At 42.7% G+C, this 15749-nt stretch overlaps 2 protein-coding genes and 1 long non-coding RNA gene across 18 annotated transcripts in view; 1 reads left to right on the top strand and 2 right to left on the bottom strand.

The window, feature by feature from the left end:
* Positions 1 to 9606, bottom strand: part of LOC112667732 (uncharacterized) — a 44510-nt gene extending 34904 nt beyond the window's left edge. For 9 of the 13 annotated variants that reach the window (XR_007404713.1, XR_007404716.1, XR_007404715.1 and 6 more), the window contains exons 1-3: positions 9359 to 9606; positions 9069 to 9229; positions 4081 to 4157 (exon numbers count right to left, since the gene is read on the bottom strand). This is a non-coding gene — a long non-coding RNA (uncharacterized LOC112667732). Of the gene's footprint in view, positions 1 to 949; positions 1124 to 4080; positions 4158 to 9068; positions 9230 to 9358 lie in introns of all 13 variants that reach the window. The other 4 variants (XR_004807888.2, XR_007404718.1, XR_003141276.3 and 1 more) reach the window with 2 other exon arrangements.
* Positions 5194 to 7489, top strand: LOC112667731 (60S ribosomal protein L27a-like). The gene has a single exon (XM_035704036.2). It carries the CDS (start codon positions 5476 to 5478, stop codon positions 5917 to 5919), a length of 444 nt encoding a protein of 147 aa, XP_035559929.1. The 5' UTR covers positions 5194 to 5475; the 3' UTR covers positions 5920 to 7489.
* Positions 9607 to 12716: 3110 nt separating the features above from the next.
* Positions 12717 to 15749, bottom strand: part of LOC112667723 (L-lactate dehydrogenase C chain) — a 45597-nt gene continuing 42564 nt past the window's right edge. For all 4 annotated transcript variants that reach the window (XM_025459705.2, XM_025459704.3, XM_049099149.1 and 1 more), the window contains one exon: positions 12717 to 12999. In XM_025459705.2, the coding sequence (XP_025315490.1) occupies positions 12835 to 12999 (165 nt within the window). In that variant the 3' untranslated portion in view covers positions 12717 to 12834. The remainder of the gene's footprint in view (positions 13000 to 15749) is intronic.

Genomic DNA, 15749 nt, shown 5'->3' with positions numbered 1-15749 from the left:
TCCAAATGACTTAAAAATACAGTAATTTGACTGAATATCCCAGCCCAGATTTTTGAGCTCCAGACTCAATCAGCAACTTGTTTGGTATTTCTTCCTGAACGTCTTCAGATATCTCAAATTTAACATGTCTCAATTGGAAGTCTTGATTTTTCTCCCTGCAACCCAACACCCTCTCCTTTCCTGACTCCCACCCCCTTAAAAGCATCCAACCCAAGTAAATGCAAGCCACCAACCAATCAGTTGCTCAAGGAAAAAAAATCCAGAAGTTATTTTTTATTCCTCCCTGTCCCTCACTACATACATTCAACAGTCTTGCACATTTTATCTCCAAAATGTATCTTGAATTTGTCCACTTTATTCATGCACTAGTGAGGAGCTGTACAATTCTGGGAAGTCAGGTGGTAAACTAGAGTGCTACTTTCACTTCTGCACCCTTAATAATCTAGAAAACTGCTCAGATATGAGAGCCTTTAGAATGTAAACTTCAAAAGTTGTATGATTAAGCAAATTATGTTTTCATATGTGCTAATGTTTAAGGAAATCATTATATAGTACATATACACTGATTACAACTGTGCAAAACACATGTTACTTTAAAAGATCAGAACACATTCTGGTTATTATATCAATTCAGAATTGAAATGTTTTCTTCAGGGCACCTGGTAGCTCAGTCTGTTAAGCAGCCAACTCTTGATTTCGGCTCAGGTCATGATCTCAAGCTCCTGGGATCGTGCCATGGGCCAGGCACCATGTTCTGTGGTAAGTCAGCTTGAGGAGTCTCTCCCTCTCCCTCTCCCCCTCCCCCTTGCTCATGCTCTCTCCTTCTTTCTAAAAGTAAATAAGTATATTATATATATATATCTTTAAAAAATCTTTTTTTTCCTACCAAGTTACTAAACCCACTCCCATCCCACAAAAATTATTCACTGAACAATCAAAACAAGCTGACCTGGATTGGAAACAATAATCAGTTTGCAGCATGGACTGTACTAGATAATACTGAGAATCATTCATTTAAACATGGACACATTTTGCTGGACTAAATCAAGGTGTGTTTCTCCTTTTATCTGGTGTGCACCTGCTGTGATAATCACTATGCTGGAGTTTGCAGTGACAAAGTAATCTGGGGGAAAATTTGAATAGAAAACATATTATGGAAGAAAGCATCTGACATTTAAGTACACATTTCCTGTTGGGCTCAATCACCACAGTTTACTGAAGAGTAAGCTTCCTTAGATCTACTATGCCCATAGCACTTCACTAAGTTTTACTAAACTTCAGTAAGTTTTCCTTGCACATTTTTAAAAAAATATTTTATTTATTTGACAAAGAGAGAGCAAGTGACAGCACAAGCAGAGAGAGCAGCAGGCAGGGGGAGAGGGAGAAGCAGGCTCCCTGCTGAGCAAGAAACCCAAAGCAGGGCTTCATCCCAAGACCTTGGGCGCCCAAGGCAGACACTTAACCAACTAATCCACCCAGGAGCCCCATTCTTTGTACATTTTTGAGAAACCTCCTAACATATCTTCTGTACTTCATAGAGTAAGAGGTCAAAATGTATATTAGTCTAGCAAGTGAGAATATTTACGTAAAGAGAGAAGTGGTGTGAAAAGGTCCTGAAGGGAGATCTTGGTTCATTCATTTGTTTCAAGTAATTATCTCATGGGTACCAAGTAAATAGAGTACAGTTGTGAAGAACTTTGGCTTTTGATGGGGCACCTGGGTGGCTCAGTGGTTAAGAGTCTGCCTTCAGTGCAGGTCATGATCTCAGGGTCCTGCGACTGAGCCCTACCTTCTGGCTCCCTGCTCAGCAGGGAGTCTACTTCTCCCTCTCCATTTGCCCCTCCCCTCCCACTTGTGCTCTCTCTCTCTCTCAACTAAATAAATAAAATCTTTAAAAAACAAAACAAAAAAAGGAACTTAGGCTTTTGAGTCAAATAGAACTGGGTTCAAATCCTTACTCCATTTTATTTAACTTCAGTTCACAGATGCATCATCTGTAAAACCTCACAGAGTTGTGCTAAGGATTAAACAATATACATAAAGTGCTTAGCTCTAGCACAAGTGTCTGGCATAAAACAGACAACTGATTAATAACTGTTATGATAACTACTATTACTGCTGCTCACAGGACTCAGTCTGGTGCTGTAGGAAACCCTGAAAACAAATGGAAGTAAAATCTAATGAAATCAAAACAAGAAGAAAGAAAGAAAAAGAGAGAGAAATAAAGAAATCTTAACAAGATGTTTTAAATGTACAGAGTAGGGACCAACCAGCTTTATAAGAACTGAGGAAGTTTTCATAAAGAGAAATAAAGATGATTTTCTTATTTACTCATGCAGCATTAGAATGTTTATAGTACTGGGGATCCCTGGGTGGCTCAGCAGTTTGGTGCCTGCCTTTGGCCCAGGGCACGATCCTGGGGTCCCGGGATCGAGTCCCATGTTGGGCTCCCTGCATGGAGCCTGCTTCTCCCTCTGTCTGTGTCTCGCCTCTCTCTATCATGAATAAATAAATAAATAAATCCTTTAAAAAAAAAAAGAATATTTATAGTACTTAACTATGACATTGGGGCAGCCCCGGTGGCCCAGTGGTTTAATCCCGCCTTCAGCCCGGGGCATGATCCTGGAGACCTGGGATCTAGTCCCACGTCGGGCTCCCCGCGGGGAGCCTGCTTCTCCCTCTGCCTGTGTCTCTGCCTCTGTGCCTCTCATGAATAAATAAATAAAATCTTAAAAAAAAAAAAAAAACTATGACATTAACCTTTGCTAGAAACAATGTTTGGCATTTTCATGAAAAGACTGCCATTTTGAAGATCCACTGTCTCACCAATTTGCCTTCAATATCCACAAAGGCAAGTTCATCACTCAAGCCCTAAAAGAAATTAGTCAAAAGCAGGGGGCAGGGAGTAAACCTCTTGATTAAGCGGAGAATGAAAGAAAATTCTTATACCAGCAATCTACTGTACCTTTTGAGTTATTAGACTCAAAGAAGACATGTTCAACATTTCATGATATAAGAGTCCAAGCCACGGGTGCCTGGGTTGCTTAGTTAAGCATCTGCCTTCTGCTCAGGTCATGATCCCAGGGTCCTGGGATCCAGCCCCATATCGGGCTCCCTGCTCAGGGAGGAGAGTCTGCTTTTACCACTTCTGCCCTCCCCTCTCTGCACTAACTTTTGCTGTCTCTCTCAAGTAAAATTTTTTAAAAAATTAGAAAGTCCAAACCAAAAGAGATTCAAGTTACAAAGAAAGTTTCAGTTCACAATTAGGAATTATAAAAACAGAATTTTTTTTTTTAAGATTTTATTTACTTATTCATGAGACACACAGAATGAGAGGAAGAGACACAGAGAGAGGGAGAAGCAGGATCCCTTTGGGGAATCCGACGCAGAACTCAATCCCAGGACCCTGGGATCATGACCCAAGCCAAAGGCAGATGCTCAACCACTGAGCCATCCAGGTGCCCCCAAAACAGAAACCTTTTAGTAAATAGATGGGTCTCTGCAGGTAGTGAATACCTCTTTAAGCTGAGGCTGCACAGTGACAAAGCAGAGATTCCGTAAAAGGAATTTCTCATCAGACTATGAGCTCCTTGAGAAGAGGAAGTATTTGTTCTCCACTCTGGTGCTTAGCACCTACCTAGCACATAGGAGCTCAATAACAGTTTTTTAAATAAATGGATTCAAATATAAGGTCTTTCCAAACTCTAAAATTTTATAGTTCTATAATCAGGTGATATTACCTGCAAAACAGTACTATATATTTCTAGCATGCTACTTTATATGTAAGAAAGGAGGGAAAATAATATATTTGTATTTGCAAAAGAAACACTTGGAAGGTACACAAGAAACTAATTAAATAGGTACCTATAGCAGATGTTGGGGGGAAGGCTGGATGAAAACTGGATGAAATATATACTTCACCATGTATATCTGTTTATATTACTTTTATTTTGTAACCTTGTATCTTTTGAAAAGAAATGTTTTAAATAACTACAAATTTTAAATAACTACAAATATTTTTTAAATATTTATTTGAGAAAGAGCAAGAGAGATCAGAAGAAGAGGAAGAAGCAGACTCACCACTGAGCAAAGAGCCTGATGTAGGGCTTCATCCCAAGACCTGAAGGCACTTAACTGACTGAGCCACCCAGACATCCCTACAAATTTTAAATAACAAAAATATTCACTGAAAAAAATGACTATACTTAGAAATAATCATCTACAATGTAAACATATGTTCAACTTATATTATTGGATACCTTACATTATTCTAATTAATAGAAATCCAAAACCAAGCACTTTAAATTTTAAACTACATCATAACTGATTAGCTTAGAAGTCTAAATTCCAACACAAGGGAAATATTGATTGTTGCTGAATGAGATGCCAATGCTTTCTGAGTACTCTGAATTATTCAGTGATTGTACTAAGTAGCAGAATTCTATAGTATCAATAAAACCATCTTTGAAACGCTAATTTTAAAAATGCACTGAACTCTACTAGCAATAAGCATACCCAGCACCCAGATCCTGGTTTATATAATCCTATTCTCCAATAACAGGAACTAGAGATTCCTGGAAAAAGGCTGATTTGGGCCTGGAGCAGAAAATATACCAGTTGAAAAAGCTGAAACACCTTATAGTGCCAGAGAGTAAGGAAGTACTCAAAACAAAAGCCCTATGTCAATGGGACATGTTAAAGGTACACAGTAGCCAATGGAATAAGCTTCCAGTGGCCAAAGCTGGAATAATGTGTGAAATAAATTCAATGAAGACATACGGGATTATGACCCAAAATATAAAATAAAATCCATGAATCCATACTAATATTTACAAATGAATTAACAGGGTGGAAGAAACAAATCTCCCATGCAGAATTCCAAAGAATTTATGAAGACACTCCACCCTCAGAGGGAACATAACTCCCTTTTTTTTATAAAATTTTTTTAAGATTTTATTTATTTATTCATGAGAGACGGGGGGAGGGAGGGCAGAGACACAGGCAGAGGGAAAAGCAGGCTCCATGCAGGGCGCCCAACATGGGACTCAATCCCAGGTCTCCAGGATCACGCCCTGGGCTGAAGGCAGCGCTAAACCACTGAGCCACCCGGGCTGCCCAACTCCCTACTCTTTAAGTGTGAACTGCACATATAGAACTTCCTTCTAAAGAGTATAGTATGGAAAGGGGAAAAGAAAAGTAGAGAAACCTAACACAACCTCAGCCAGGTGACTGAAGGCAACATCAACTATGGTAAGTCACGTCTACAGTACGTACTCTGGTGAGGTGATGAAAATGGCACTTTACCTCTGTGTCTTCCTCCCAAAAATCTATAACCTCAGTCCAACCATGAGAAAAATACCAAATTCCAATAGAGGGGCATTCTACAAAATACCTGACCAGTAATCCTCAAAATTACGTCATCAAAAAAAGTCTAAGAATCTGTCCCAGTTGCCTTTTTCCCTCTGGGCCACCAACATGCCATCTAGACTGAGGAAGACCCAGAAACTTCGGGGTCCTGTGAGCCATGGCCACAGCCACATCAGCAAGCACTGGAAGCACCCAGGAGGCCGGGGTAATGCTGGTGGCATGCATCATCACAGGATCAACTTTGACAAATATCACACAGGTTACTTTGGAAAAGTCGGTATGAGACATTACCACTTAAAGAGGAACCAGAGCTTCTGCCCAACTGTCAACCTTCATAAACTGTGGACCTTAGTCAGTGAGCAGACATGGGTAAATGCCACCAAAAACAAGACTGGAGCTACTATTATCGATGTGGTGCGATCGGGCTACTACACAGTTTTGGGAAAGGGAAAGCTCCTAAAACAGTCTCTCATCATGAAGGCCAAATTCTTCAGTAGAAGAGCTGAGGAGAAGATAAAGGGTATGGGGGGTGTCTGCGTTCTAGTAACTTGAAGCCACATAGGGGGAGGTTCATTAAATGCTAACAAATGCTTTTAAAAAAAAAAAAGAAAAAGAAACTGTCATAGTCTAGGAGGAGCCTAAGGGTACATGATGACTAAGTGTAATGTGGTATCCTTTGATGGGATCCTAGAACAGAAAAAAAAAACATTAGGTAAAAAACTAAGGAAATCTGGGTAATGTATGGACTTCAGTTAATGATGATGTACAGATGTTGACTCATAAATTATGACAAATGTACCACATTATGTTAATAACTGGATGTGGGGACACCTGGGTGGCTCAGGTTGGGCACCTGCCTTCGCCCTGGGGCATGATCCTGGAGTCCCAGGATTGAGTCCCACATCGGGCTCCCGGCATGGAGCCTGCCTCTGTCTATCATAAATAAATAAATAAATCTTTAACAAATAATAACTGGATATGAGGGGGCACCTGGGTGACTCAGTTGGTTTAGCATATGCCTTCAGCTTGGGTCATGATCCCGGGGTTCTGGGATCCAGCCCCTAGTCGGGCTCCCTGCTCAGCGAGGAGTTACCTCCTCCATCTCCTTCTGCCCCTCCTCCTGCTCTCTCTCTCCAATAAAATCTTTTCTTAAAAAATTTAAAAAATAACTGGATATGAGGTAAAGATAAAACTCTGTACTATCTTTTCCATTTTTCTGTAAATCTAAAACTGTTCTTAAAAAAGAAGGTCTAGGGATGCCTGGGTGCCTCAGTGGTTGAGCATCTGCCTTCAGCTTGGGTCATGATCCTGGGAGTCCTGTGTCAGGCTCCCTGCTCAGTTAGGGGCCTACTTCTCCCTCTGTCTCTGCCCCTCCCCCTGCTCATGTTTGCTCTTTCTCTCTCTCTCTCTCAAATACATAAATTTAAAAATAAATAAACTATGTTGTTCTGGGGATCCCTGGGTGGCTCAGCGGTTTAGTGCCTGCCTTCAGCCCAGGGCGTGATCCTGGAGACTCGGGATCGAGTCCCCCTGCATGGAGCCTGTGTCTCTGTCTCTCTCATGAATAAATAAATAAATCTTTTTTTTAAGGTATTTTAAACTCAATGTCTCTGGACACTTTCCATATTTATAAAAATCAAGGTGGGTAGAATATCCGCTCTCTGCATTTGCTGCCCAGTACTTTCTTCCTCTTTACACGCATTTGGCTTTTTTCTTTCATTCAACTACTAAGTGTCTATTATACTAGGCATGGTTCTAGACTTGGGATACAGCAATAAATGGAATAAAGATTCTTGCCCTCATAGATATCACATTATAAAGTTTACATACTGATATAGAATTCCGTAACTTTCAAAAACACTGCTGTTTACTAGGTTTGTACCATAAATTTCTGCCAGTAAAGTACTAAACAATTCTTACTGACAATTCCTTCCTTATCAGCAAGGAGTGATTTAAGGCATGGCCACCTCCTTGGGGCCCCTGGTGGCTCAGTTGGTTGAACATCCAACTTTTGGTTTGGGCTCAGGTCATGATCTCAAGGTCCTGGGATGGAGGCCCAGGTGAGGCTCCACCCTCAACGGAGAGTCGGCTTGGGATTTTTTCTCTCCTTCTGCCTCTACTCCTCCAGGAAGGGAGGGAGGGAGGAAGGAAATAAAAAAAAAGAAAAAAGAAAAGAAAAGGCAAGCCAAGGCAGAAGGAAGGAGAGAGGGAGGGTGGAGGGAGGGAGGAAGGGAGAAAGGAAGAAGGGAAGGAAGATAGATATCACTACTTCCTTGAATGAAAGAAGTTGCCAAGGCTATAGCCAAGAAAGAGAGATTAAAGTGAGCCTTAACCTGGGGCTTTGTAGAGCCATTGTGCACCACATCTTCTAAGACATACAAATGCTATAGTTGTCAGCATCATAGAACTCAAGCTCTAGGAGCTCATAGCTATTTCCTTTTTCTTACAGATAGGACTTAATCCCTCCCAAAAAGAACCCTCAAAGCAGAGATAGTAAATACACCTTTTACTTCAAGGTTTTCTGTACATATTATCTGTATACTTGTCTATTCATGCAACCTGCCTTTTTTCTTCCTTTGTAAAACAGATTTAATCATTAATTTGGGGGTCTTATTAGATAACATAAAGCATATTGTTTTCAGTATTGTTGATACTGACAACAAATGTATTAGTTTTAATGTATATGCATTCTTCATTAGTAATGATGACACTGCTGATAAAGGCATTATACAGTTGATAGAACAAAATGAGTCATTGGGAATTCATATGACTGGACAGAGGCTGACATTCTTAGTGTCTTAAGGATACTTATGTCATCTAGCACCAATCCTTTACATCTAATAATCATACCAAGATTAAAGTACAGGAAGGTAGCTTAAGGACATTTAACATATATTCAATTAATAAAAGCAAAGTATAGCTCCAAGAATTTATTATTATTTACTAAAACATTATGGGTTCGAGAACATTATGTGATGTTCTTAGAAAGGGGTCCGAATCTTTTTAGTTCCATGTCTAGCCATTTAACAGGAAGCTAACTTTATCTACTACATCGATACTAAGAACTGAATATTAAAATTAATCTAACAAGGGGGTAAGGAAGAAGGGAAATAAAGATAGAGGCTAGGAAATAGGAGACAGATTTTTTTTTTTAAGTATTTTATTTATTTATTCATGAGAGACACACAGAGAGACAGAGGCAGAGACACAAGCAGAGGGAGAAACAGGCTCCAGCAGGGAGCCCGACGTGGGACTCGACCCCGGGTCTCCAGGATCACGCCTGGGGCTGAAGGCAGACACTAAACTGCTGAGCCACCCGGGCTGCCAGGAGAGAGATTTTTAAAAGAAAAAGACTATTGTATTTGGTACTCATAGGACACCCACCACAACGGGGTAGTGCACTTTTTTTCTGTCACCTATTTCCTAGTCAAGCAGGGGTACTTCACATTGTGATCACATGAGCGAAAGTGAAATGCCGACATTCTAACACATAGGATACGGTAACAAAAACTAGAAAAAGCAGCCCCCTCTGGGTGAGACGATTAGAAAAGTGACCTTTTCCTCTGGACTAGGCCGGCAGGGACTGGATAGGGCCCCCACTCACCCCCTTAACTGGATACAACCTGCACCACCGTATCAGCACCTTTACATCCCCAGGAGGGAAACTTGGTTGACCCTAGGGCACAGCGCACGTAACTTACTCTTAGTAAGATGTTGATGGGCAGCCCCGGTGGCTCGGCGGTTTAGCGCCGCCTTCGGCTCAGGGCCTGATCCCGTGGTCCTGGGGTCCCAGGATCGAGTCCCACGTCGGGCTCCCTGCAGGAGTCTCTGCCTCTCTCTGTGTCTCATGAATACATAAATTCTTAAAAAAAAAAAAAAAGTGTTGATTGCACAGGCCATACCAATACTGGAGATCTTTACTGCGACCCTCAGCCTCCTGTGAGGTGAAGTTCTTAGCTCACGCTGGACAGCCGCCACCTCGGAAACCTACCGCAACGCCGCTCCCAGAGAGAGGCCGACGGAGACCGCCGGGTCCCACTGCGCAGAGGTGCCGCAGACCCGACAGGGAGCGGAGGAGGGGCGGGGGTGAGGAGAAGGGCGCTACAGCTAGGGCCTGAGGAGGAGTGACGGCAAGGCGGCCCCGCCCCCCTCCGCGCCCCGGCCTCACTCTCCCCGCAGCAGCCCGGCTCTCACGCGGCGCCTCAGGCTCGGAGCCCACCGACGCCAGGCGCGCAGGACTTCCGGCCGCACGCACGCACGCACGCACGCACGCGGGGCGAGGGGGGGGCAGCCGCTGACGGGGGAGCGGACGCTCTGCGCGGGGCACAGCCGGCCGACGTCCGCAGAAGGTCGCTCCCGCGGAGCCAACGCTCGGCTGGTCTGCGGGACTCCCGCACCCGCTCACGGCTGCCCCTCGAGACACACGCGGAGAGAACGGAGGGAAAGGGCAGAAAAGTCCGAGGCCGCACGGAGGGAAACTGTTGGCGGGAGGCTGCGCAGGCCACGCCCGCTCGAGTGGGCCTCGCGCCTGCGCCTGCTGCCCGTCACCTGCGCCTGCGCTTCGCCCAGCTCGAGCGGGCCTCGAGGCGGCCTCGCGCACGCGGTGCGGCTGCCCTCATGTGCGCCTGCGCCGCCCGTCACGTGCACCCGCGCCACGCCCAGCTCGAGCGGGCCTCGAGGCGGCCTCGCGCACGCGGTGCGGCTGCTCTGATGTGCGCCTGCGCCTGCTGCCTGTCACCTGCACCTGCAGCCCGTCACGTGCGCCCAGCTCCAGGCGGCCTCGCACCCGCGGAGCGGCTGCCCTCATGTGCGCCTGCACCTGCTTTCGTCACCTGCGCCCGCCGAGGGCTGCGGGGAGGCTGCTGGGCTCTAAGAGCAGGAGGCGCTAAGATACTGGAGAGCCTCAGCTCTCACGCGGAGCGCTGCTTGCCCCGAGCTCGCCCCCTGGAGAGCCCAGGTAAATTTATTTCTAATCAGACCTCGTCTGGATGTATCCAGGAGGGCTGTTTGACTCTCCATGGGGAGCTTTTTGAACTTTTTGGAAAGAGCTGCAGGAGAAAGACACTCAGTGCTACTTTGAACCCTCTGCAAATGTGAGCTAAAGTGGAAAGAGTAAAAATTTTAAAACTCTCTATGCAAAGGGGATTTCTAAATAATATATGAAACTGTTAAGAATTTCATCAGGGCAGGGCTAATTTAATCGACTAGTGGCTGTTTACACTAGTGGATGGGAAAGCTCGACTCATTATTTATGAAGTAGTTAAATGCAGAATCCAAAATTCCCCTCTTGTCCTTTTTAATCTGGGAACACCACGGTTTCTTCTCTTGTCCCGTCACATTCTACCCTGGTTGTTTCCTAACTCATTTGTGAATCATGATACATAATACACCGCTGACAAATTATAAGAAACAGAGCTGTGTTCCTCAAACTTTTTTCATTCTCCCTCCTTCAAGGGCCTTTTTTTAGACTTTCTCATCCAATTGTTCGGCTCCACCCATCCCCATCATGAAACTAAATATTAAAGAGGGGAACCGGGATCCCTGGGTGGCGCAGCGGTTTAGCGCCTGCCTTTGGCCCAGGGCGCGATCCTGGAGACCCGGGATCGAGTCCGGCGTCGGGCTCCCGGTGCATGGAGCCTGCTTCTCCCTCTGCCTGTGTGTGTCTCTGCATCTCTCTCTCAGTCTGTATGACTATCATAAATTTTTTTTTAATCTTAAAAAAAAATAAATAAAGAGGGGAGCCTGGCTGGCCCAGTCCATGGAGCCAGTGCCCCTTGATCTCGAGATTGTGAGTTTTGGCCCCATGTTGGGTACAGAGATTACTTAAAAATAAAATTTTTTAAAAAGAGTAAGATTTTATCTGGTAGGGTTGGACTTTATGGAGTGAAACTCTTGTAATATCTAATATTTTCCCACATCCCGCACCATTACCAATTTCACACTCTTGGGGGAAATACTGACCCTTTTGAGAATATGCAGTGTAGGGCAGTTTTACTTCCTAGAATATTCCCTGTAGAAACTATATTTTGCAGCCTTTAGATATCTGCAAGGATTTCCTAAAATGAAGTTTTAATTTGGTGTACAAACAGCTTTAAAAAAATAGGTGAAATCCCTATCCCTGCTACCCTAACTAAACTGTCTCATCATCCTATTCTGTGCATTCAAGGGAAGAGCTGAAAACAAGAAAAAAGAACAGAATAATGGGAAACTAATCATATTCAGCTGTAGAGGACTAGAATGAAAATTATTCAGAGTGCAAGAATAAGTGTGAACTGTGACTCTCCAACCCAATGAGTACACCTTCACTAGAGCCATGTAAGTCCCTAGAACCTGCATATCTGTCTTCTAATTTTTCCTACTGGTCCTGTCCTAGTCTATTATAAATTATTTTGATCCTGATTTCTTAGTTTTTAATTGTGTATTTCCTATAGCTGCCTTAAATTGTGAAATCAAGGAAATATTTTATATATGTTTGTGTTATAAGTATGTATAAATTAGAAGCACATATCTGAAAAAAAAAAAAAAAGAAGCACATATCTGGGGGCATCTGGGTGGCTCCGTCAGTTAAGTGTCTGGCTTCAGCTCAGGTCATGATCCTGGGGTCCTCGGACAGAGTCCTACATCGGGATCCCTGCTCAGCAGGGAACCTGTTTCTCCCTCTCCCACTTCCCCTGCTTGTGCTCTGTCAAATAAATAAATAAAATTTTCAAAAAACAAGCACATATATCCACTCATATACATGCATGTCAATAATCAATTAGTTGAGGTACCCTAAATACTGTGAGATACTTGAGGGCATAAATCATATCATATTGACCTCATAATGATTACACAGCAAGCATAGCAAAAGTTTGCTCAACAAATGACCTAGAGAATGGTCTAAGCTTCCTGTGTGGTATTTCAACAGACACCAAATCAACTATTTGGGTTTATATGAACTGGAATAATATAGGTTTGGAGACATTTCATTTACTTTTTTTATACCATAAAAGTTTTGTTTCCTTCCGATATACATGGTCTTAAAGATAAGAACTTAGTAAAGATCATACATAGACACATGAAACTAATGAAGCAATATAAAGTAAATATGCCTGTGCCCTAATGGAAGAATGAAATTTCAACACTAGAAAAAGTGCTGGTTGTTTTGTGAGAAAAATTATAAGTTATATTATAATGGGTTATTATCCATATTCTACTAAACTTGAAGGCAACTCTTACACATGACGTATCTCAAGAAGTATAGCTTGCATCTCTATAGGTTGGGTATCATTAAAACAGAGCTATAAGAGATTCATAAAGAGGAGAAATATCTTTACCATTTCCTTTTCCCGAGCCTTGAGGGACTGAAGTTATGTCATGGATCTCCAATGTTTTATTTTTTTACAGATCAGAATAAAATACTTTCAAAATGTAAAATATACAATCTGATATCTTCTGTTCTATAAAACAGTGGAACATTAAGAGGCTTTAAAACACCAGCTCTTTTTGGACATTCCAGAGTGTGTCTGCACTCTTCTTAAAAAGGGCCTCCTCGTCAGAATTCAAGTTAACTTTCACAATATCTGAGACACCATTTTGCCCCAAAACACAGGGGATACTGAGAAAGATTTCTTCTTTTATTCCATATAAGCCCTAAAAGGCAAAATTAGATTATTGTTCAGTAACATGATATGGAAAAGCACTTGTGCAAGACAGCTTCAGAATAAGAGGATACCAGAGAGACCATGGAGCTCAATTAGAATCAGAAGGTGGTAGAGTAGCTATCAACAATATTGATCCTAATGTCCTATGACTATACAGAGTTTGTGTTCAAGGATGTGAAGAACATACCAGAGGCCTTCAAAGGGACCAAGAAAGGCAACGTCTACTTTACCCCTTACCAGTTCCATTTTTCTGTCCAAAGGAAAGATGCCATCCAATCCTTCATGATGCCATTTATCTGATAAAGGACTGCAAAATCAAGCAGCCTGTATTTGGTGTAAATTACAGCAAAGAATAGTGAAGGCTGAGAAGCAGGAAGTGGCTGGAAAGACTTCTTTATATGAGACGACCTTTACACCAAGAGGCACCATTGAGTTGCACAATAGATGATACAGGTAACATCTCAATCCTCCAAAGGTGAAGCCTCCAATGGACCCTGCAGGTACTCTCATATGCCCAGGAGGGCTTTTGTCTTTCCCCTGCCAAGTACCAATGGAATGCATGCATGCCCATCTGTATGGGTACTTCCATCCACCGCTCCATCTGACTTCTACCCAGGACCTCCCATGATGAACCGAACATGGAATAGTTGGAACCATGGCCACCACCCTATTCTGGGCTCCCGAAACCTCCAGCCACCAGCCCCGACATTCCCTCCACTCCTGCAGCTGAAGTGTTTTGGGAATTTGTTTCCCCTCTACTTTCTCTGTCTTTTTTCTAGAGGGGCTTCTTGAACTAGAATTTGAGAATGTAGATCCATCCCATCATGCCATTTGGGGGCTGCTGGGTGGCTGGAAATAAGGGTCCTGGCCCCTGGAGCCTGGCCCTATGTGCTAACCATGACCTGCTACCCAGCCCCCTCTTCTCTTTAAGCTTCATTCCTGGCTGACAATATGACCCTGGGATACACTAAAATTGACTCTCATTTGCCCCTGTACTGGCCATGAAATGAGAAAATGGCTCTTTAAAAAGAATTCCCTATTTATATAAAAAAAATCTAGCCAATATATAAATATGAAATAAACTGTAGCCTTATTTATTTGCTGAAAATGTGAAGCAATAAAACTAAATGGGGTAAAAAAAATAAGAGTATATGAGTGATTATCCTCTTAATATCAAATGTTTAAGTTTTCCTATAAAATACAACTTGTGGGATCCCTGGGTGGCGCAGCGGTTTGGCGCCTGCCTTTGGCCCAGGGCGTGATCCTGGAGACCCGGGATCGAATCCCACGTCGGGCTCCCGGTGCATGGAGCCTGCTTCTCCCTCTGCCTGTGTCTCTGCCTCTCTCTCTCTCTCTGTGACTATCATAAATAAATAAAAATTAAAAAAAATAAAAATAAAAATAAAATAAAATACAACTTGTCCATTGATTTGGTCAGTAAAAACTATGAAATTCCCATATTAGTCTCTTCTCAGAGCATTTGAAACCCCCTTGACTCTTCCTCAGGCGTGCCCTAGGGGTAATTGCTTATTCTCCCATGTGCCTGCCTGCATATCCTCCAAAGAGGAGGGGTGTATGGTATCCATTGTGTACTCACTGTCTCTTTCAAGTCATTAGTCCCCTACTCTCTTAACATTCCCTCTATTTTTTGAGGCTCATTTACTAATGACCATTTACTAACCTCTTGGTTATTCATAAAAACTGACACCTAGCTCACAATCTTTCCTCTCTGTCCCAATATCTGTGATTACTCTTGGTGACTTTGTATGTAGATCATATTTAAGGGCAAAGATGATGAATTTTGTCTGTAACCCTTTAGCGGAAAGTCAAACCCATTAACATGTGTACAAGCCAAAGGCTATACCACACGCATCCCTCCCTTCTACTTTCTCTCCCCACCCACTCTTTCACACCCCAGAAAGTAAATCCCACACCCATATAAATTTAGCTGTCTTCCCTCTCCATGCCTGTGCTCAGATCCCTGGAGAAAACTACACAATAAAGTTAATCTTTAACTTACATTATTATTAATTAATCAATGCATATCAACCTCAAACGAGCACCCACATAACAGTTATTCTTTTTGCGGGGGGCCAAGGGCTCAAATTCTATTTCTCATTAGCTACAAAAGTGATTTCAAACCTTCTCAAACATCTGATTCCTCTATAGGTCCCCTGATTCTCAGGTGATTTTGTCTCCTTTCACTAAAAAAACATCCAATGCCAAACTTACCAATGTGCATGATTCACTGCCTATCCTCTAATATCTCCTGTTACAAGAAATAGCTGTCTCTCCTCCTTCCTAGAGCTAATACCTTCATCTATGCTCTGGATCCCACACTCTCTGCTTAGTACTTCTATCTGTAATATCTACTTTTACTATCAGCATCTTATCTTTAAAAAAAAAAAAAAAAAAAAAAACTTACCTGGCCTTGATTTTCCTCTCCAATTACTACTCTCTTTCCATACCTTCACAGCCAAATACCTCAAAAGAGCTATTTATACTAGTCTTAATTTCCTCAGAGATTCTCAAGGACCTTCCAAAGGGACATTTGGCAATATCTGGAGACATTTTTGACTGTCAAAACTGAGAGGAAAGGGTATGCTACTGGCATCTAACAGGTGGAGGCCAGGGATGCTGCTAACATTCCACAATTCCCGGGATAGTCCTCCAACAACAATGAAGAATTATCTGGCCCAAAGTCAGTAGGGCCGAGATTAAGAAAATCCTAGTGTACTC

The sequence above is a fragment of the Canis lupus genome, chromosome 21 (genome assembly GCF_003254725.2).
Source record: "Canis lupus dingo isolate Sandy chromosome 21, ASM325472v2, whole genome shotgun sequence".
Lineage (NCBI taxonomy): Eukaryota > Metazoa > Chordata > Mammalia > Carnivora > Canidae > Canis > Canis lupus.
Note: the sequence above shows the minus strand (reverse complement) of the source record. Positions and strands in the feature narration are given on the sequence as shown.

Excerpts from the sequence above, each read along its gene's own strand:
- LOC112667731 (XM_035704036.2), top strand. The coding sequence starts at position 5,476 with ATGCCATCTAGACTGAGGAAGACCCAGAAACTTCGGGGTCCTGTGAGC.